Here is a 22,413-nt window from a genome sequence, read left to right as displayed (position 1 = left end):
GTACGAAATTGCCAAACCTCAATAACCATGGGAGAGACTCAAAACCAATTTTCATGAGGAATTTACAACTTATTTTGATGATCAAACGATAAATATCTTAATCCGGTTTGTTATTGGTTTTGGGAAAATAAGCACGCATGATTTAAATAGAAACCAAATAGATAAAAAGATCCAAGTCATCTAACATGATTAAGGGCTTCTTCGTGATTGTATTTTTTTTTTATATATGAAATAGTTAAAAGTATTTTAGAGAACCAAATCGCTTTTAGCTATATTTGGCAGATAAAATCTAAAGCGCGTTTAGATCGTAAAACCACTTATAGAGATTCCAAGCGCATTTCTAAGAAGCAATTGAAAATAAATTTTTTACATATTTATAATGAAAACTTCTAACTGAGCGCTTATGAACACACTCATTACTATAAAAGTAACGCAAACAACCCAAATACAAAATGAAAAGAAAAATAAAACTAACAGCTCAAGTGGGTAACATTACCGTGCATCAGCTAAACATTGTTTGTATACAAAACAAAATAGCTATCAATTCCGAAAAATAAAATTCACATAAATCCAAAAGTCTAGCAAGACATTTGAAACAATACGTAAAATATTTACATTTTTCTTTGAACCACCCCAAATTTGTTACATTTGGTGAAATAAAAAATCTCAAACTCCAATTTCTAGCACTTTTGCATCTTTTTCTCTAGTTTGATCATGTGCCCCATTGACCACAACACCTCCTCCTCCCCACTTTAAAAACCCTAATTTGACCAAAAGTTCATGGCCCCAATCCCCTACGTGCAACACTACAAATGTTCCGATCCCACCTATCAGCCCATACGCTATGGAGTAAGTCAACGGCATCAAAATCAACGTCACAAACGCCGGGATCGCCTGCCTCATGTCGTCCCACTCAATCTCCACCACTGATTTCATCATCAGCACCCCAACCAAGATCAGGGGCGGCCCCACCGCCCAAGCCGGTATCGAAGCCAATAGCGGCGTGAAGAAAAACGCCAAAAAGAAATACCCCGCCACCGTCAACGCCGTTAGCCCCGTACGTCCACCCTCCCGTATCCCCGTAGAGGACTCGATAAATGCTGTCACGGGTGACGTGCCCAACAAGGAACCCACCACAATAGACGAAGCATCCGACATGAAAGCAAAATATTGACCTTCGAAATTGCCATTTTCGTCTGAGAATCCGGCGAACCGGGCCATGGAGTAGAGAGTACCGGTCGTGTCTAGTATGTCTACGTATAAAAATGTAATTAGTGCTTCCCAAAAGTACCCCTTCCCGATACTCTTGAAGCTTAGTGCCCCGGCCGTACTCTCAATCGTATGTATATCAACCACCTTCTTGAAGTATTCATAGGCCGAGTCTCCCGCATCCGTATTAGGAAACGCCGTTACTTTGGTGTTACGGAACCACGAAACGGCCGTTACGAAAACAATCCCGTAAATCATCGCCCCCTTCACATTTTTAACCAAACAATACGCAATAATTACGAAGCCGACCAAGCCGAGCCAAAGCGTGGCGCTTTCCATTCGGTCCCGGAGGCACATAATATCCCCCGAAACGGCACCACCCTGGATCAAACTAACGGTGCCGTTAACTGCCGTTATGACGGGAGCCAAAGATGCCCGCGAGGAGGCGGGGCAGCCTCCGAGCGTCACTAACGTCGATGAACTGTACCCGACTAACCCGATTCCCTGATTGTTCTGCAACCCGATAAACGCCAGAAAGAGTCCGATACCCGCGGAGGAGCTGATCCGAACCGGTTTTGGAACCAATTTCGCGAGCTTGGCGCGCAACCCGATTGCGGAGATGAAGAGGAAAATCAAGCCTTCGATAAACACGGTGGCCAATGCGCTCTGGTACGAGACATTACCCGACCCATGAAACCCGACGACGGTGTATGCGAAATAGGCGTTGGTGCCCATACCCGGAGCTAAAGCGAGCGGGAGATTCGCGAAGGCGCCCATGATTAAGCAGCCGATGAGGGAGGACGCAACGGTGGCAACGATGAGGTCTTTTCGGACTTTTTCCAAGCAGGCGGAGTAGCCAGGGTTGACCGGGTCGAATTTGCACGTGGAGTCCGGTTGGATGACGGACCCGGTGCAGTTTTGGAGGGACTGGGTCGGGTCTGAGCAGAGAGGGATGCAGTCGGAGACGGAGCAGGTGCCACCGGAGTCGGAAAGAATGGAAGCGTTGACTGCGAGGATGTAGGCCATGGTGAGGAACGTGGCGGTGCCGGCGCGGAGCTCGGTGGTGAACGTGGAGTTGCGCTCGGCGAGTTTGAAGTGCTTGCCGACTCGGGTTTTGGCGACGTAGTTGTTGAGCCGAGTTAGGGATGAAGGCGGTGGCGGCGACTCGTGAGCCTCCATGTCCATCGAAGTTTCTGTTGTTTTGTTCCGTTCGGAGAGATTGATAGCTCAGAAGCCTCTGCTAGTGCTAGGGAGTATATGTTGTTTGTTTAGGTAGGTTTATACATGGAGATGTCGATGTGGGGTTGTTTTGTATTGTAATTTGCATGTGTGGGGTTTTATATAAATGGGTGATGCTAAAGACACCTTTAAATGTGTGGGGTTTTAGATAAATGGGTGGAGAGATTTTATGGAAATATGATTTGGTATATCAAATATCATAATATAAGTTGTTGAATATTTGAAAAAAAAAATTTACAACCACCTGTATTATGACAGTTTGTGTACTGAGCCGTGTTCTCGGCACACTAAAATATTTTCTCAAATCGGTGATGTTAAAGAGATTATCTAATCTGAATTACAGTTTGCTGAATACATGATGTGACACATTGAAAAAAAAAATTCAACTATTAACTGTTATATCACATAATCTACAAAGTATGATTTAAAAACATAGTAGTCAAAGCATTTTCTTATATAAAGAGGGAGATAAGTGGAGGATTAGTAAGGCCAAAATTGTATTTGCTTGAGGGAAAGAATTCGGGAGGGCGAGGGGATCTTTCATGCAGTGAAAAGTATCTCCGTGTTCAAATGGTATTTCCGTTGGATAGCGTTGATTTTGCGTTTAGGGTTTGTGCTTGCAACGTTCAATCATGCATGCAAGTGGATTTTTTTGTAGTAATGCATACATAAGATAACAGAGAATCCGTGGAGAATCTTCTTAACATTTATCTTTCAAGTAATGCATAGACAGTCACTTCAAAGAAAAATGTAACCGTAACATAATTTTCTTCATGTGTGAATGTGGTGTGAACAATATTAGCAGTTTTTTTGAAAATTTGGAACATCATCATAACTTATTTCCCAATCGAACTTTTAAAAGATCTATGAAATTAGTGACCAAACCCACCTAGAACCTCTGACCAATCGCTGCTCGTTTATATAACGGCAAAGGTTGTAAAATGTTGAAAGTCAAAGTATGACTTCAATCCATCCTACCTACATTGATAAGGATTTTGCGACTTTTTAGTTTTTTTCTCAGGGCATTTTTCTCAATTTTTACTTGGACCGCGGTAACGTAACAAAATAATTTTGTTGTTTTTTTCATTATAACACGTAATGTAATATACCACATGACTTAAGAATGGAATCAGCTAGTAATTGTTTTAGGCTCCAGCACACCCTAAATTTTAAAAGATGAAAATTTTTTACGTTAAAATAAGCATATTGTGAAAAACTCAAGCCTAATATTTCACGAATCAAAAATTGAACATACTCCCAACACTTAAATCTCACTCCATACTAGGAAAAAAAAAAATAGTGACTTGTGTTTCATGTTCTCATTTTCCCATGAGAGTAGGATTCAACCACTACTTTTCGTGTTGACCATCAAAAGAAGAAACCACGTACTAGTTTTGGTTCATAGAATGTGGGAGCACGTAGCAAAGTGGCTGCCGCTGTCCAGTTCCGAATTTTGTCCCCAAATTTTTAAAAAGTGGTCGCAGTTAGGGACAAACAAAACACAGCAGTGCCTTGAGGTGGAAGTTGACCTCCCCCACCACCCCCCAAAAAAAAATTTGTACCAGAATTTCCTTATGATACTCAGTACATATACATATATATATACACACACATGTATATATGTATATATTACTCACCATAAAAAAACCACTTGTGGACGAAAATATTCGTCCGCTAAAGTATAGTGGTTTGTTGTGTAACATGTAAGGCGATGGTCATTTATTGGGCAAAAATTGTTGCACAAATTCAGAGTTTAAAATTTTTAATTGAGGAATTTCAGACTCCGTCGAGCAAGTAGACATTTCCAGAGGACAATGCCAACCAAAACTTGTTACTAATTTAACATTTTTTTTCTTCCAAAAATCGTTAAGAAAACTACGGCATGTTTGTTGTTTACGCTGTTTTTATACACAACTTGGATAACACTCTCCCTAATAGTATTATTTTCGTTTTCACATTATAAAATCAAACGGGATTGGGAATGGGGGATATTCAATTATTGACAGCTGATAGTCTTGATTATTATTAGTATTTTGTTTATTTTTTAAATGAACACTAGCAATTAATTTAAGCCTAATTACCAATCGGAATCAAACCTTAATTATCTGCTTAAGAATCTTAGCTGCTTGCTTAAAGAAAATGATGCATCTTACAAACGCATGCAACAGTGCACAGATGGAGCCTGGAGGCTGGAGCTATATATAATAAAGTGGTCCAACTAAGCAAAGAGAGAAAGCGAGGGGTCAATGTGCAATGATTTCCACCTTTCAAGGATCTAGTAGTGGATTCCACGTAGTTGTTAACTCTTAATCCAAGCTGTTAATTAACCATTACAACGCGTTCTATGAACTGATCATGATAGCATGATGAAAGGGGTGGCAATGGAGAGAATTCATCTTGACATCAATATATTATCTAGGGTAGTGTTCTCCACAGACCTATTTTGACTTCTCACACAACTCTCTTAATTTTCGGCTATCAGATCGAATGAAGTGAAGAAGATCAATGATAAAAAATTAACAAGGGTGTATGAGATGTAAAGATGGATGTGTGAATACACTTTGCATTATCTTATTGGCACAAGTGATGAAATAGATTATTATCATGTATTCAAATAGTACATTATATTTCGTTAGATATGTAATTGTCACGTGATGGGACTAGTTGCAAGAAAAAATCTCTCGTGACAATAGGCTGTATTCCAGTTTACTTATTTATATATTGTATTAATTAAACAATGTTAATATTATTAACCATGCAATAAGTCATATATATATATTAGTGCATGTTTCAAGTTGTATTAAGGTGTCATATCGTGTCCGAAACATGCATATGCCACAGTGTCAGTTGTCTATACAAATAATCTTGGGAATTAACATTGACATTCCATACTTTCTATATTTTTCGAAAGATAAAAAAAAAAAAAAAAAAAAAAAAAAAAAAACTCTTATAAGTAATGCACAATCAGATTTCTAATGTGCTAATAATAGTTCCCATAATTTTGTTGAATTTAATCAGTTTGCAACCAAATTTATTTCTAACTAGAGGGCTAAATGTCATTAGCCATGCACTCTTCCAAAGCTTTATGGAAAGACAAAATGGGAGTGAAATCTTCCGTATGCGTAATTCATGCAAAGTTACGACTACGTAACATGATTCATGAGAGCCAATACTAACCAATGGCCCTTAAACCCTAATTATTTGAACTGGTGAAAACAGATATTCATCATCACCAATTGTAAAGATAAGCTTGATCTTCAATTATTGGGTGACAACTTCACGAGAACAGTAGTGTCCTTGTTGGTCAGGGCAAAGTGGCTTTCAGTATTGAATGCTGCATCTACTTCCATGGGAAATTCGACAGGATATGGCAAGAAAAGAAGACTCTCTGTCTCTCATCGGATCAAATTGCATTATATGGTTTTATGTCCTAGCTACCCAGCAGCTCAGAAACATGTACGTACATATTAGTATACGACCAAAAGAGTAGTAAATGGATCGGTATTAAGCTTAATATTTCTGTTGTATTATTCTTGGTAACTGCTGTAATAGCAGTTGATGTTTTTATATACATCTTACATACACGCATGCATTTAAACAATTGCATGTAATAAACAAATATTGTAAAAGGTGGCGCTGCCCATGCTGCAACACATCAGAGCATGGGTTCTTTCTGCTGTAAAGGTGGCGTGCTGTCTGACAAGGAATAATGCAGTATTCCTTCTGTCCAAGTCACATGGCAAGTTCTCTCAACACTCCCCCTCAAGTTTGGAATGAATGTTGATTATTCCTAACTTGCAAAGCAAAGTCGTAAACTGGTATAAGCTCAGTGGCTTTGTGAAGATGTCGGCTGGTTGTTTCATGGTTGAGATGTGAGATGTCTCGATCATTCCACTTTGAACCCTTTCTCGTACAAGGTGGCAGTCAATCTCTATGTGTTTGGTTCTTTCGTGAAAGACCGGATTCGAAGCGATGTGAAGTGCCGCTTGATTATCACAATATAGCTTGACTGGACGTTTATGTTTGATACCCAAGTCTTGTAGAACAGATTTCAACCAAGTGACTTCACAACAAGTTGCTGCCATTGAACGATACTCTGCCTCTGCACTAGAACGTGACACGGTATTTTGTTTCTTGCTTTTCCAAGAGATCAAAGATTCTCCAAGAAATACACAGTATCCGGTGGTAGAACGTCGTGTGTCTCGACATCTGGCCCAATCCGCATCACAAAAAGCATTCAATTGAATTGGACTTCTTGCAGAAAGAAAAATACCTTGCCCTGGTGTGTGCTTAACGTATCGTAAGACTCGCTGGGCTGCTTCCAAGTGTGGAGTTCGAGGCTTCTCCATAAATTGACTAAGAGTATGGACAGCATACACCAAATCAGGGCGCGTGATTGTCAGGTAGATTAGTCTCCCAACAAGTCGTCGATAAGAGGAAGGATCAGTAATACATTGTCCTTCGTCCTTTCTGAGTGATAAGTTTTGCTCCATAGGAGAGGTGGCTGGTTTTGCGCCAAGATGACCTGCATCCTCAAGTATTTCAAGGGCATATTTTCGCTGTGAGAGGGTGATCCCCTTGCTAGAGCGAGCAATTTCAATGCCCAAGAAATATCTTAATTGGCCAAGATCTTTCAACTTGAATTGCTTCATAAGAAAAGACTTGGTATCTTCAATTGCTTGTATGTTATTTCCTGCCAAGATAATATCATCAACATAGACAAGGAGGGCAGTGAATTTACCATCATGGTTTCGGACGAACAATGAATAATCTGCCTTGGATTGTTGATAACCGCCCTTTCGAAGAGCACAAGAGAGTTTGATAAACCATTGACGAGAGGCTTGCTTAAGCCCATACAAAGATTTATGAAGTTTACAAACTCGTGTCTCCCCCTTTCGTCCGAAACCAGGAGGCAAGGACATGTAGACATCTTCTTCAAGATCACCATGGAGGAAAGCGTTATTAACATCAAGCTGGTGGAGGTGCCATTGTTGGACCGAGGCAACAGCAAGGAGTAGACGAACTGTAGTCAATTTTGCAACCGGAGCAAAGGTCTCTCGATAGTCTAAGCCTTCAATTTGGCTATAACCTTTGGCAACCAAGCGTGCTTTATATCGCTCAATGGATCCATCGGAGCGAAATTTGATTTTGTAAACCCATTTACATCCAACTGGCTTCTTGCCAGGGGGCAGTGGTTGCAGAGACCATGTCCTATTCGCAGCAAGGGCTGCCAGTTCTTCTTCCATAGCGAAACGCCAGTGAGGGTCGCGTATAGCCTGTGAGAATGAGCTGGGTTCTGTGGCAGCTGAAATGGAAGTGGTGAAAGCACGATGTCGAGCAGATAAACGATCGTATGTGAGGACATCAGACAAAGGGTAAGGAGTACCTGGTACTTTGGTCAACGCCGAGTGAGATGAAGGGACGGACCGAGAAGGGAGGTTGATGTCGATGTGATATTGTTGAAGATAACCAGGTGCATGAGTGGGTCGTTTAAGACGAGGTGGTGAGGTGGAAAGAAAAGGAGATGAAACCGAAACAGGACTCACCGGCGAAGAAGAGGATGGATCGATGGAATCCTGCTCCGGTAGAATGGACGGATGAATGATGGGATCATCATAGGCAGTATCTTGAGTATGTGGAAACACAAGTGGTGAAACTGCAGCAGAAGATGAAAAAGGGAACACATGTTCATGGAAAATAACATCACGGGAGATAAAGATTTTACCCGTGTGAAGGTCGTAAACTCGATATCCCTTTGTGCCATATGGATACCCAAGAAAAAGACACTGTGTGGCTCTTGCATCAAATTTTGTGGGACGATGGTGGTGGGTGGAAGAAAAACATAAGCAACCAAACACTCGTAAATGGGCATACGCTGGCTGTTTGTGGTGAAGTATTTCATAGGGTGATTTGCTTTGAAGAAGAGGAGTGGGAGTCCGATTTATGAGATAAGTGGCAGTGAGGATAGCATCACCCCAAAATTTCTTAGGAAGATGAGATTGAAAAAGTAAGGCTCTAGCAACATTGAGTAAGTGGCGGTGTTTGCGCTCTGCTACCCCATTTTGTTGGGGAGTAGAGACACAACTTGTTTGATGGAGAATCCCCTTATCTGAAAAAAATTGGGTCATAAAAAATTCTGGACCGTTATCACTACGAAGAACCTTGACTCGTGTGGAAAATTGTGTTTCAACAAGGTGGATGAAAGTGATGAGATAAGATCGTGCATCTGATTTGTGATTCATTAAATAAACCCATGTGCATCTTGAGAAATCATCCACAATAGTTAAGAAATATTGTGCCCCTGTGATAGTGGGAACATGGTAACCTCCCCAAATGTCAACATGAATTAACTCAAAAGGAGCTTTTGTGGTGATAGAACTCAAAGGAAAAGGAGCACGTGTTTGTTTGGCTAATGGACAGATCAAACAATCATCAATGCTACAAAAATTCAAATTTTTAATGCAAGTAGAGAGATGCCGTAAGGTATTGTTGGAAAGATGGCCAAGGCGTTGATGCCAAAGCTGGGAAGGAGAGGCAAAAATTGACGCTGAATTGCACCTGGTTTTCATCACATTATCAAGGTAGTAGAGTCCTTCTCGTTCAGTTCCCGTCCCAATCATCTTCCCCGATCGTTGGCCCTGAAGTAGACACATTTTATCAGTGAAGATGACAAAGCAAGATGAGGTATTAGTAAGTTTGCTGACAGAAATTAAATTCAGTTTAAATGATGGAACACAAAGCACGTTGTGAAGGGTGAGATCATTCGAGAGATGAACTGTGCCAATATGTGTGACATCGGCAAGTGCATGATTGGGTAAGTGCACTTGTCGATTGTATACCGGAACACTTGTGGTCATTAAGCTTGGTGAGCAGACCATGTGATCTGTGGCGCCTGTATCGAAAATCCAGTCCATTCCCTTATTGAGAGCAGAAGCACAAAAAACTCTACCTGACAAGTTATTCATAGTAGAGGTGGTACCGACATGATTAGATGTGGAGTTGGATTGACTCTTATCAAGGAGTGCAAGCAGATTGTGATATTGCTCGGAAGTGAGGCTGTAGGACGAAGAAAATGTTGCTGGAGGCGTTGGCTGGGTATCAACATGATTAGCCTTGGAATTGGAACCCCTGCGATCCTGATAATCTCCCCTATTGCTGTTGTCTTTCGCCTTTTTCATTTTGCGGCATTGATCAATGGTGTGACCTTTCCAATTACAATAGTCGCACTTGAGGTGTGCACGACAGGTATCTGAAGTGTGTCCAGTTGCATCACAACGACCACATTTTAGATGGGAATTTCTTGGAGAAAAATTCCTACCAAAGTTGCGCATGTTATCCCGCACGGCAAAAGCTGCAGTGTCGGTGACTGAGGACCTTCCAGGAGCATGTATTGAAACTGTTCTTTGCTTCTCATCTTGAATAATAAGTGAGAAAGCTTTGTTGACAACAGGGAGGGGATCCATAAGTAAAAGTTGCCCACGAACCGCAGCGTAGGATTCATTGAGGCCCATAAGAAACTTCATGGTTTTCTGACTTTGCTGAAACTGCATTAATTCTTTTGCAGCTCCACATGTACAGGTTGGGAGAGTGCACATGGCATCACGTTCATCCCAAAAACTTTTCAGTTTGGTATAATATGCACCAATGTTCAAATTTCCTTGAACACTTCCATGTATCTCTTGTTCAATATGGAAGAGATGTACACTGTTTGTGTGAGAGAAACGTTCCTTCAACTCATTCCAAATATCAGCTGCAACATTGTTGTAGATGACACTTGCTCCGATATCTTTCGAGACAGAGTTGAGCAGCCAGGATTTCACGAGGTTGTTGCAACGAGTCCACTGTTGGAATTCACTTGTGGATGCAGACTCGGGCCTTTTAATGGATCCATTGATGAATCCTTCCTTGTTCTTGGCATTGAGGGCCATGACCATGGCTCGGCTCCAAGTGGAGTAATTTTCGTCATTCAAAGGGTGTGTGACGAGGATCGCTCCAGGTTGATCAGAGTGATGAAGATAAAGAGGATCGCTGGGATCTTCGTATTTGGTGTGTTTGCTGGAAGAATCAGTTGCCATGTCGGCAGGCAGTGTGCACTGTGCAGTGGCTGTGCTTGGCTGTGCTCTGCGGCTGTGCTTAATGGCTGTGTATGTTCTTCTGCGAGTGTGCAGTTTGCAGTGCACTGGTTGCTGCAGTAACAGATCACAGTATAGCAGCGGAAGAGTGAAGGCAGAGCAGAGCAAAGGATTGCCTAAGCTCTGATACCATATTAAGCTTAATATTTCTGTTGTATTATTCTTGGTAACTGCTGTAATAGCAGTTGATGTTTTTATATACATCTTACATACACGCATGCATTTAAACAATTGCATGTAATAAACAAATATTGTAAAAGGTGGCGCTGCCCATGCTGCAACACATCAGAGCATGGGTTCTTTCTGCTGTAAAGGTGGCGTGCTGTCTGACAAGGAATAATGCAGTATTCCTTCTGTCCAAGTCACATGGCAAGTTCTCTCAACAGGCTCAAAGTTGTTCGAGTTAGGTGTATTCTGAGCAGTTTTTTTATGTATCGAAGCATGGCCACGTGGCATTAATGGCAAACCAATCTTTTTTTCGTGTAGTCCCGATAAACCATGAGATGGTAGAGTACTTTTGGCCTATGGTGGCCATAAGGAATGCACTCATGAGAGGTCGAACTTGAGTTTAGAGTTTCAAACCTTTGCTTGTTTTGCACTAAACCAACCCCTTGTGACTAGCGTTATTACTTTATATAACACGTGAACTTGTTTTTTGTTAACATACAATAAAAATATGAGGCATCAACCATATCATCCACTTTTGTTATAACAGGTAAAAAATAATACACCGTGTGACTTGTATTTCCAATAATAAAAATTTCTCGTATGTTAAAGAAACCATAAGAAGCTGCCAGCTGGTGATGTTGAAAAAACACCATTCAGAAAAGAAGGAGCCCTTTAATTTCCATGCATGCCAAACCGACCTACCTGTTCCGCGACTTTCCACGGGCAAATCATTTTTACCTGCTTCCATCGTAATTAATTATAATAAGATGGTTTATGCAAATCAAGGCATGATTAGTTATGCTTCTTAAGCTGGATAGCATTATTTTGCTACTTTCTGTGGGGTTCTATATAAATTATATGGAGGTAATGTAAAATTTCCTTTAGGTGATATGAAATTTTCTTTAGATGATCATGACAAGCACATAGGGTTAGATTTCGGATTAAGCAGTAATTTCTTGCTTGATATGAAAGGTTGGGTGCCATGCACCCCACCATTTGAGGAACTTTTCAAGGTTTTCAAAGCCCCAGAAAATAAGAGAAATACATTGTATCATTTAAGACAAAGTTTCCTGTTAAATGTCTAAAGGACAATGATGAAGCACAATTAAAAAATACATGAAGTTTAATTAGTTTGTGAAAAATGACATCTCATACTATCATTAGTTTGCTGGACCCCCGTTTTTTGCCCACTTGTATAATCATGGCATCTAGGTACTTTAGCGCATTAATTTGTGCTTTATTTTGATGATATAATTGTTAAACTTAAATGAACGATTGGTTGCACTTTCATCGACTACGCTTTGATGTATAATTATTGAACATTTGCATACACCAACGGTTGGTGATAAGTTTACGCATTTGCACACTCTATATATGTGTAAGTACACTATCACATTGTATAAGGCAAAGTTCGTTCATACTACATAATTAAGTGAAATGTGCTTAATTTAAGAAACATTTCTTATTCCCTAATCAGAGGAGTTTCAATGAATTTCCCGACCAATTTAGACAAAAAGAAAAAGAAATTCACTTATACACTTGGTATTGGACCCACAATTTCCATACTGTGGCACTTTTCTCTGATTCATCCATGGTGTGGGACTTTGAATGGCCAAGAAAAAGTAAGAGTTTTGTTTATCTTTTTTTTTTTTTTTTGTGGCACTCCACAGTCCACACTCTACATCTTATATACACATATCTTTGAAAGCATGACAAAGCTCTTTCGGCCTTCCTTTGTTTAGTGAAAGGTGATTTGATGTTGAAGTACAAGTTGCTTCAAATATCACAATCTTTCTATCTCTCAAGGACTCGATCCCATTTGTTGCGTCCATCCACGACCATCCAAATTAAAGATCCAAACTTTTCTTTTTAAACAATATTGGATCGGATCTACAATCCATTATAATCCTAACCATTTTTCACTTTATCAAAGTTTAGCCGGCAGATCGTTACCTAGTTTAATCTTAACTCATTTTCCGGTTCTCTCTAATCTGTTCCACTAACTCTGATCCTAAGGTTAGGGCTTGATGCTTAGAACTAAGATGTCTGATAATAATGAAGAGGCGTAGGCTTCTTCCTTCAATGTGTGACGGTCGTTTGCTTGGCAACTACGTTTTTCGTGGTTTATATAATAGCTAAAATGGTCATAAATTATAGTAGCCTGATGGTTACACATGTGACATGACAATCAAGAGAATAAACATCATGGAATTCATTGATTTTTGAGTTCCAGAATTAAGGAAGCAAATTAACCCTACAAAACCAATTACTCAAACTTTCAATCTTTTAAGAGAGAAGTGGTAGAGCTCATTCACATCAAGCAGGTCAAGTTTCATGCATCCATTGATTCTATACATTTTCAAGTGCCCAATTTTTAATAATTTTTTGGCTTTGTGGCTAAAATGGTCAATGAGATTTGCATAACACATCACTTTGGTCCCTAAGATTGAAAATCAATAGAAATGGCCCCTAAGATTGTCCACCGTCCATTATTTTGGTCATTCGGTTAAAAACTCCGTTGAGTGTCCCGAAGCTCTTGGCCGAAAGTTTGGGCAATTTTCAAAGCTTCGTAACTCAATCGTTTCTTAACCAAATTCGACCCATAATATATCAAAATGAAGATAGGAAAGTGTAGAACAAGATTATACCTATTTGGAATCCAATGGTTTCTGGAGATGGTCGAAAAATATCCTGAAAGATGACTGGTCCTTGGGAAAACTGGAAAACTCGCAGGAAACTGGGTAAACTTTAAATGCTCATAACTTCTTCAATACTCAACGAAATCGAGTGATTCAAAAACAAAAATCATACTTCTCAATGAGACAAAGAGAATGGTACATTTATAGATGGCTAAATAGCCGTGGTTTGGCCGAAAATGGCTCGAAAGTGGTTGTCTTGATCTCGAGTTAGCCACTTTTGAGCCATTTTTCGGAAAACTACGATGAATTAGCCATTGAGAAAGGTAGAATTCTCTTCATCTGATTGAGAAGTATGATTTTTTGTTTTTTGAATCACTCGATTTTGTTGAGTATTGAAGAAGTTATGAACGTTTAAAGTTTACCCAGTTTCCGGCAAGTTTTCCAGTTTTCCTCTGGACCAATCACCTTTCAGGCAATTTTCCTGCTATCTCTGGCAACCATTGGGCTTCCAAATAGGTATAATCTTGTTCTACACTTTCCTATATTCATTTTGATATATTATGGGTCGAATTTGGTTAAGAAACGATTGAGTTACGAAGCTTTGAAAATTGCTCAAACTTCCGGTCAAGAGCTCCAGGACACCTAACGGAGGAAGTACCAAAATAATGGATGGTGAACAATCTCAGGGACCATTTCTATTGATTTTCAATCTCAAAGACCAAAGTGATGTGTTATGCAAATCTCATAGACCATTTTGGCTAAAAAGCCTAATTTTTTTTGGTCACTCCCTCTATTTCAATATTAATTATCTTTAAATTAAAGTAAATTATGTTCATGGACCAAATTAAAAACAAAAAAAAAATGAAAAAAGAGAGTATAATGCATGTGATATGTGTCTTAATGCATGTCATATCAAAAGATTAGAACTCAAGAGAGGAGAGACTAAATGATGCTATAGCTTTACCAAGTGGAGAACCCCTCATGGCTTATGGGTTGGAGACAATTTAGGATGATTATGATATATTTATACCATCTCTTTCTCCTGTCTTCTTTGTCCATCTCCAATGGGACAGTGGAGAACCAAGTTTTGTTTTTTATTCTATGGTTTTTCTAAAGCATTTTGTATGATGGAAATCATGTGGGCTCGCTCATCATTACCCTCTAATCTAATTGTAATTAGTCCCATTGATGGAACCGGAAAATTTCTCTTAACAAATCTATAGAGAAGATGATTTGAATTTAAATAAACACAATGTCTTGATCAACTAGTTTAATTTTATATTTGTTAAAACGAAAAAACTTAAGAACATGAACGAAATAATGATGATACTGTTAAATGTTCATAATCATTCCAGAAACGGGAAATTTTATTTTAGCAAAGCGATTTACAAAGTACTTTGATTTAGATGGAAGGTGATTCGAACTTAACATAACCAACTAATTTAACCTACATTTAGTAAAACGGAAATCTTAAGAATATGGTAAACATAGTAATAATGATACTGCTAACTGTTGATAATCTTTTTCCCTGTAATCTCCAAAAGGATAAACCCTAACCTTTTTGATTAATTTGAATACTAAACTAAACAATTCCGAATCGGAATTTGAATCATGAGTCAAATCCCTGTGGGTTGCAGCAAAATACCTGCCGCGATTCCACCAAGGGTCACGTGGCCGAAGCATGTGATCCCATGTCGATTCAGGTAGACCAGATTGTGATTAATGAAAAACGTTTGGCCTCTAACTTCCTGGAATTTTAAGAGGTGGCAAAACAAAAACAGAAAATATGTTTTATCCTTTGCTTCCTCACAATTTAATTAAAAGAAAATTAATGAAAAAAGTTTGAAAACTTTAAGTTTTAATCAGAAAGACAAAAAGGTATTGTAAGTGAATAGTATCAAGAGTGACTTTTTAAAGTAAAAATATCCTTAACGCTAAACGTGAACACTATCAATAATGTTTTGTTAAGACTACCTATACTAATTTGTGATGCGTCTCGCTCCATTTCGGTGCCATGCAGCAATCAAATATTGGAATATGCTAACATAGGGTCATGCCTGCCAGCTGCTCCAAATGATGATGATGATGATGATAGAAGTTAGGCACCTTTATGATGACAAGTCATCGGTGTTTAAAATATCCATGAAATTATTGTCGGAGTATCCAAAAAATTAAGAATTGACATGGAAAGTGGAGGTGAAATGCAAATTTTATCCTATATCGGCGAGATATAGGAAAATCAATAAACATTGACAATATTTACCGATTCACTATAGCAAAATTGCCGGAGTCCATTGCAAATTTTGAACTTTTGAATTTTTTTTTTTTTTTTTAGCTAGTTTTCTCTACTTTTGATTAAATCTGAATGAGTTGATATACCTACATATTACAAATTTTCATAATTTCCGTTGAAGACAACCAATATCAATATTAATATATCTATCGGCAATGGCGAAGCTACGTGAGGGCGATGAGTGACGACCGTCCCTCCCCTCGCCGGAAAACCAGCATAGGAGCGCTGGTTCAGCCCCTCTGCTCTCGTCGAAATTCATGGCACCTATAAAAATTAGTTTTGGCCGGTACACTGTCTTGGTCGAATTTGCACAGGAAGGGCGATAGTTTGGTTGGATTTGCAAAGGAATGATGAAGACGGAGGAGAGAGGTTGAAGGGATGAGGACCCCCCCCCCCGGGCGATTATCTAGGCAGGTTCTGCTGGCTGAGTTTAGATGCACAGTCGACGGCGAGTGGCTACAGCTCGCAACGAAGAAGAAGAAGAGTTTTGTTTTTTCTTTTCCTCTTTTAAAGCTTAACACGTTGTTGTTTAAAAGGCTTGTCTTTAATAAAACGTTGCGTTTGTTCGTTTTTTTTTTTTTTAAATCTTTTGGGGAAGGGCTGCATGGTTGTTTGTTTTCCTTTTTCACTTCTACACCCACATGTCTATTATATATATAACTAGTACCCTGATAATTTTATTTTATCCTAAAACCAAATAAACTCGTATTAATTATAAATGTAGCTGTTATTATATTAAAAACAAAAAATTGTTTGACAACTATTTTGTTTTCATTTTTTTTTTTTTGTGTGTTATTTTTTTGGAAACTAAATTTGTTGTACTTTCTGCTTACATTGTCTTTGATATTATTGCTTACAACCGCTTTAGTGGAGAGACTATTTTCTATTATGAATATTGACTCAAAACGTTGCACTCTCCAATGTGAAAGCAACCGCTTCGATTGAACCTTGCATTCTTTTGAATTTCGCCCTTCCCCTTGGCAAATCCTAGCGTTGCCACTGTCTATCAGTATTTCCATAAATTTGCATATCGATATTTTAAACACTGCAAGTGACGCATTCGATTGAACCTTGCACTCTTTTGAATTTCACCCCTCCCCTTGGCAAATCTTAGCATCGCCACTGTCTATCGGTATTTCCATAAATTTGCATATCAAATTTTCACTTATATTGATATTTTAAACACTGCAAATGACGCATTGGAGTGAAATTTATCTTATCAGACCCTAACAGTGCGCATTAGATGTACTGTCTTAATTGGTGCATGTGCGAAGGCCATCCAACTCGTATCTATACCTAATGCTTGCTATTAGGGTTTGCGTAATAAACTGGCTTCTCATTGAAATGCATGCATGCACTAATACAAGAAGGATGCGTAAAATGTAGTGGTGTGTATCATGGATGGTGTGTTTAAGTATACTTCACCTTGATATAAAATTAAAATGAATAACATAACGGGTATGGTTCGATTTCGATTCGGTTTGACAAGCTCTATTTAGTTTGGACGAATTTATTTGTTGGGCTTGCCTCATCATCTCTTATGAATCCTAAACATTCAATTCCTATACGTAAATCTATTATCTATCAACGAACTTAAAGAGAAACAACAAAACGATGATAAATGATGTGGCGAGACGGTGGTAGACATGGAGGAGACTGATTCAGATGAGGAAAGTGAGGGAGTTAGACTGAGGTGAAGGAGGCAAGGGTTTTGGTATTAGATTTGGAAGAAAAATTAGGTCTGGTTTGGTTTTTACTTGGTAAAACTAAGAACCGAGCTGAGATCATGCGAAATCAATTTTTTAGATTTTTTTTCTGGCTCGGTTCGGCCGTGTACTAAAACGGCTACTTATAAACAGTGTGTAAAATGTTTTCAATGCAGTCATATTTCCATGAAAATATCCAAAAAATCAAAGAAAAATATGGAAATTTTTTTTTTTTGGGGGGGGGGGGGGGGGGGGGGGGTTGTGGGTGAAGTCTAAACATCATCTCATATCGAAGAAACTCTTAAGTTTAGGCTTAAATCAATAGATATCGTCGATATTTCTGACACAAATATCAGAAAAACTCTTATATTTCGTTCAAACCAATATTTGAATATCCCTACAGTTTTATTTTAAATTTTCATCATTTCTATCAAAAACAACCTATATCGATATTGATATTCGATACATCCATCTATATTTCCATAAATTTGAATATCAATATTTCCATCAATACTCGATATTTTAAACATTGCTTATAGCAACATCATGAGTCCGATAATCCGATTTATGTTATGAGCCCATAAAGGCTAAGCCCAACGAAACGTGGGCATTGATGTAAGGGAACAAAAGATTTGAAAACCACTCATAACAATATGCAGATCACATTTAACTTCAAGCTTACAAAACCAATTGAGCCTAGATGTAATAATAAATAATTACAAGAATAAATTCAGGGCTGAGTCTGAGAGTTCGAAGCCCTTATGCCAAATTTTTAAAGAGGCCCTCCTTAAGAATGTCTTCCGAAATAAAATTAGGACAATGTATTGATACTAGAAAGTAATAATTTTAATTTGAAACAAACTTTAAAACTCACATTGATTATAAGTCTATAGTGAGATTAAGAAATACCTAAACCTACCAATTCCATCTTAAATTAATATAAGTTAACTAGTAAATATATTGCCTTAATCGAAGTTTGCATCATTCTAACCACTTGAATTGTGTTAGTGATTTGGGATTTTCTCTTCAGTTAACATGAAATTATGAATTAGGGTTAATGGTGAGTGTATGTGATACGTTCTTAACCACTCAAGCTACAAGTCTTTTGTTCAAGGCCAGTTAGGTTATGAATTATTTGTTTAATCAATTTATTTATTTCCTAAATAATATTTTACAAGATCGACACTTTAAGCTAATCAACAATTGAATAGCTTTAATCATCATTATAAAACGTATTATTACACACGATTTTTTGGATTATAAGGAGTCGTAGAGTGCTGGTTAGGGGCCATGGTATAAAAATCTTTGACAATTTTGATATGCTAGTTTCAGTTGCTTACTTGTTTGAAAGTGTTTAAAATGACTGAAAGCGTTTTTTATAAAGAAAACACAAGTTAAGTGGGTGCTAACAGAGCATCAACACTAATCAGCAACTTAAAGCCATAATTTAAGACCAAATCAATGCTAACAGAGCCTCAACACAAATACAAAGATTAATATCGAGATTGGATTTCTCTCTTTGCCTGTCAAGGGCTCAACAAATTACAAAGATCAGTATAAATTAAGCAAAGAATTAACACGAACTAAAATCGGAACAAAGAATTACAAAGGAAAGAGCTCAACCAGGAGAAAATTCATTCAAGCTAAACGTATTTTCAGTATCTGATATCTTTAGCGACCTCAAAGAAATGAGCAACGTTCTCCTCGGGTGTACCTACTACAATGCCGTGGCCAAGATTCAATATATGTTTCCCTCTACCGGCTTTCCTCACCGTATCGTTTATTCTGCTGGTGATGAATTCTTTTGAACCGAAGAGAACACCGGGATCCACATTACCTTGAACTGCTATATTTGGTCCCAGTCGCCTTCTACCTTCCGCCATATCAACAGTCCAGTCCAAGCTAACTACATCAACACCTGTCAAAGCCAGCCTCTCGAGCAAGCCCCCAGATCCGCTTGCGTAAAGGATTAAGGGGAGATCTGGATGGGTCTCTTTCACAGCATCCACAATTTGCTTCAAGTATGGCAGACTGAATTCCTCAAAATCCACAGGGCTGAGTTCTGTGGCCCATGAGTCAAAGATCTGAACGGCTTGAGCTCCACTATCAGCTTGGTATCGAATATATTTTGTCATCGAAGTTGTGAATTTTTGAAGTAATGCATGGAGGACCTGAAGAAAGAACTAAACGTCAACAAAGTTGGAATAAGAAAGATAAGAAGGATATTCACTCCTTTGTTAACAATGTAACAGGCCACAAAAACATCAAATTTTTTAATGATACGTTGCAAGACGGGTTTCAAATGAAGGTGGGAATACCCTGGGAGCTAATAACCAATTGCCAAGGTGAAACCATACGTAGAACTATCGTAAAAATGAATGGAAAGATGGATGCTAAAGGACCATGATATTAACAAGTTAGAAAACAAGATTAAAAAATAAAAAGGGGAACAACTTTCATCTAATTTCAGACCTCCAGTCACACAAAAAAAAAAACAATCCAAACAGAAAATGCTGCAACCATTGACAACCTTCGATACTATTAGCCCCAGTAAGTAGTCAATGTTGTATCACCATAGTAGACCACTGAAACACATTTTTAATGTTGCATTATGATTATACACCCCATAAAGTTGTGTACACCAAATATAGCAAGCACAAGAGTTACCTTCGGTTGAGAGAAGGCTAGTCTCTTTATCTTTGAGAAATGCTTTGATGAACCACCTTCCACGACATATGATGCTAGGGTGAAAGGAGCCCCGACAAAACCTAGCACTGCTGCCTTATTATCTACCTGGAAAAGTGAAGATATCAGTGAGCATACCAAAGGTTATGATGCTGACTGAAGCAGAGAAACCAATTCAAATCACATCCGATATCAAACTCTACTAAGCTTCAAAATTAAATTACACCATTATAGCATTTTTAGATTCATAACAATGGTATGCAGTGTTATATATTCAAGGTCCCTGCAGTCTAACATAATATCGTAAGGAGTCAAATGGATCCCTTGACACTTTTGTAAAAGATTCAGGTCTTTGCTTCCAAATTCCATGTGATATATTTTCCTCTTTTTGCTTCCTTTTTTTATAGCAATATTATTGACACCATTGTGGCAACTGGCAAGGTACTACTTTTAGTGAATTATACATGTAACTATTCCAAGGTTACGATGAAAGGAAGATATTCAAAGTTGAAACAGAAATAAGTAGGGAAAATGTTAGACCTCTTTTCGCAAGATTGTCAACGCTTCCCCAACATATGGAACTGATTCTTGTGGAACAAATTCTCTTACTTGACCAACATCATCGGCAGTCTGCAGAGGATCAAATATTACAGGACCCTTACCTTTTACAATGTCAAATGGTATATTCATCCCAGAAAGAGGAGTTAAAATATCCGAGAACAAAATGACCTGTCACAACACATGGGAGACTTGTGAGAAAAAAATAAACAAGCAACTCAACGGAAGGGGTAACAAGATTATAACAGGTAAGTGGCTAAACTGAAAAACCACCAACACTGTATCCCAGAGTGGCATCTTACTCCATCAGGCTTGAAGACCTTCCAGGGCTGTAGCGAAATTTCAACAACGAGGTCAACATTTTCGGATCTTTCTCTAAACGAAGGGTACCTCTCGCAGAGAGTTTGATAACTCTGTCATGTCAAAATGCTGAAATAAGTTAGTAGGTGCATTTACACTAAAGTTAGAACTAATTAACCGAGAATTAGATAGTAATCTGATATATGCATAAACCTGCCTTCATGTACCTCCCTGCTTGCCTCATGAGCCAAACTGGGGGTCTCTCAACATCGTCCCCACGAACTGCATTGAGCAAAAGGGGCTCAGCAATGGACGCAACTTGGGCTTCTGCCACACTCCCTGAAATGAACCACACAGTGCGACAACTGAGCATTATCAAACGTAACAAATCATTAAGCAATAAGCATACAATCTATGTGGTAAGTAAAGAACCCAAATTGGAACACACCCAACATCACTTACACCATATCCCACAAAGCCCAGCTGGAGTAGCTCCAAATTAAGGACGTGGGCATTATCAAACTTGATTAGCAAGCATTCAGTACACGATTAAGCATTAAACAAAGAACCCAAATTGGAGCAAACCCAACATCAATCAGACCAAATCCCAAAGAATCCAATTAGGGTAAGCTTCAAAATTCAAATTAAGCATCGAAACGGCACCGTATCCTACATAAAGACCCCAAATTGAAAAACACCCAACACCAATCAGACCATATCCCACAGAACCCAATTGTCGAAAGCTCCAAATTAAGCATTCAAACGACATCATTTAGCTGAAATACCTCCGACGGCGCAGAGGAAGCGAGGCTTGGGGGCGCATCTGGATCTTGGATTGAAGGAAGGGGAGGTGGGAAGAGAGATGGAAGCTATGGAGCCGTAGCTGTGAATGCAAGACATGATTGGATGCGTAGGAAGAATTGGATTGGAAGTCTCTCTAATCCGAACCTCGTCGCATCTCTCTCTGAAACTCTGGAAGCTTTTTCTGGTGTTTCTCTCTCTCAGCGAAGGCGGAGACGAAGGGGGAGTGAGCCTGTTTTAGTCAGAGGTGGATGACAATAACGATAAGAGGATATTTCCCACCGGTGTTGGTTTTTGCCATGTCACCAACGGTCAACGGTAACGAAATTGAAAGCGTTCCGACCATTGTCGTTTAAAGGTATTGCGACATGCCGTTTTTCTAGGCTCCCTACTAAAGAACAGGGGTTATTAAACTGGAATAAGTCACTGTGCCAGTTACATGATTCATGTAAGGAGCGCAAATTAAACTTCAGACATTTTATATCGAGAAGAAAATCGAACTTGAAATCTCTTCTGACAGTGAGAAAAGAGGGGCAATTAGTCAGTCACAAATCAAAATCAATGGGGACTACATATAGTTTGTTCTTATACTAAAAAAATTGAAGCTTTTATCGGTGATTTATTCTAGTCTACAAGGAGATGATTTGAACTTGGGTACAAAGCTGCAGCCCTGCGGGCACACT

The 22,413-nt window shown here is 38.8% G+C and overlaps 3 protein-coding genes across 3 annotated transcripts; all 3 read right to left on the bottom strand.

Moving 5' to 3' along the window:
- Positions 1-544: 544 nt before the first annotated feature.
- On the bottom strand, positions 545-2,545 carry LOC137735541 (adenine/guanine permease AZG1-like). Its single transcript, XM_068474968.2, has one exon. It carries the CDS (start codon positions 2,392-2,394, stop codon positions 667-669), a length of 1,728 nt encoding a protein of 575 aa, XP_068331069.2. The 5' UTR covers positions 2,395-2,545; the 3' UTR covers positions 545-666.
- Positions 2,546-8,945: 6,400 nt separating this feature from the next.
- Positions 8,946-10,523, bottom strand: LOC148695969 (uncharacterized). Its single transcript, XM_088696733.1, has 2 exons — positions 9,398-10,523; positions 8,946-9,086 (listed from the first exon to the last, which is right to left on the bottom strand). Exons 1-2 carry the CDS (start codon positions 10,521-10,523, stop codon positions 9,049-9,051), a joined length of 1,164 nt encoding a protein of 387 aa, XP_088552859.1. The 3' UTR covers positions 8,946-9,048.
- Positions 10,524-18,871: 8,348 nt separating this feature from the next.
- LOC137734940 (uroporphyrinogen decarboxylase) lies at positions 18,872-22,344 on the bottom strand. Its single transcript, XM_068474275.2, has 6 exons — positions 21,715-22,344; positions 21,147-21,268; positions 20,932-21,042; positions 20,612-20,800; positions 20,054-20,179; positions 18,872-19,557 (listed from the first exon to the last, which is right to left on the bottom strand). The coding sequence occupies exons 1-6, from the start codon at positions 21,827-21,829 to the stop codon at positions 19,042-19,044; spliced, it is 1,179 nt and encodes a 392-aa protein (XP_068330376.2). The 5' UTR covers positions 21,830-22,344; the 3' UTR covers positions 18,872-19,041.
- Positions 22,345-22,413: the final 69 nt, after the last annotated feature.

This window comes from Pyrus communis, chromosome 7, assembly GCF_041283825.1.
Source record: "Pyrus communis isolate YQ-2024b chromosome 7, ASM4128382v1, whole genome shotgun sequence".
Taxonomy (NCBI): domain Eukaryota; kingdom Viridiplantae; phylum Streptophyta; class Magnoliopsida; order Rosales; family Rosaceae; genus Pyrus; species Pyrus communis.
This window is presented reverse-complemented; position numbering and strand designations above follow the sequence as displayed.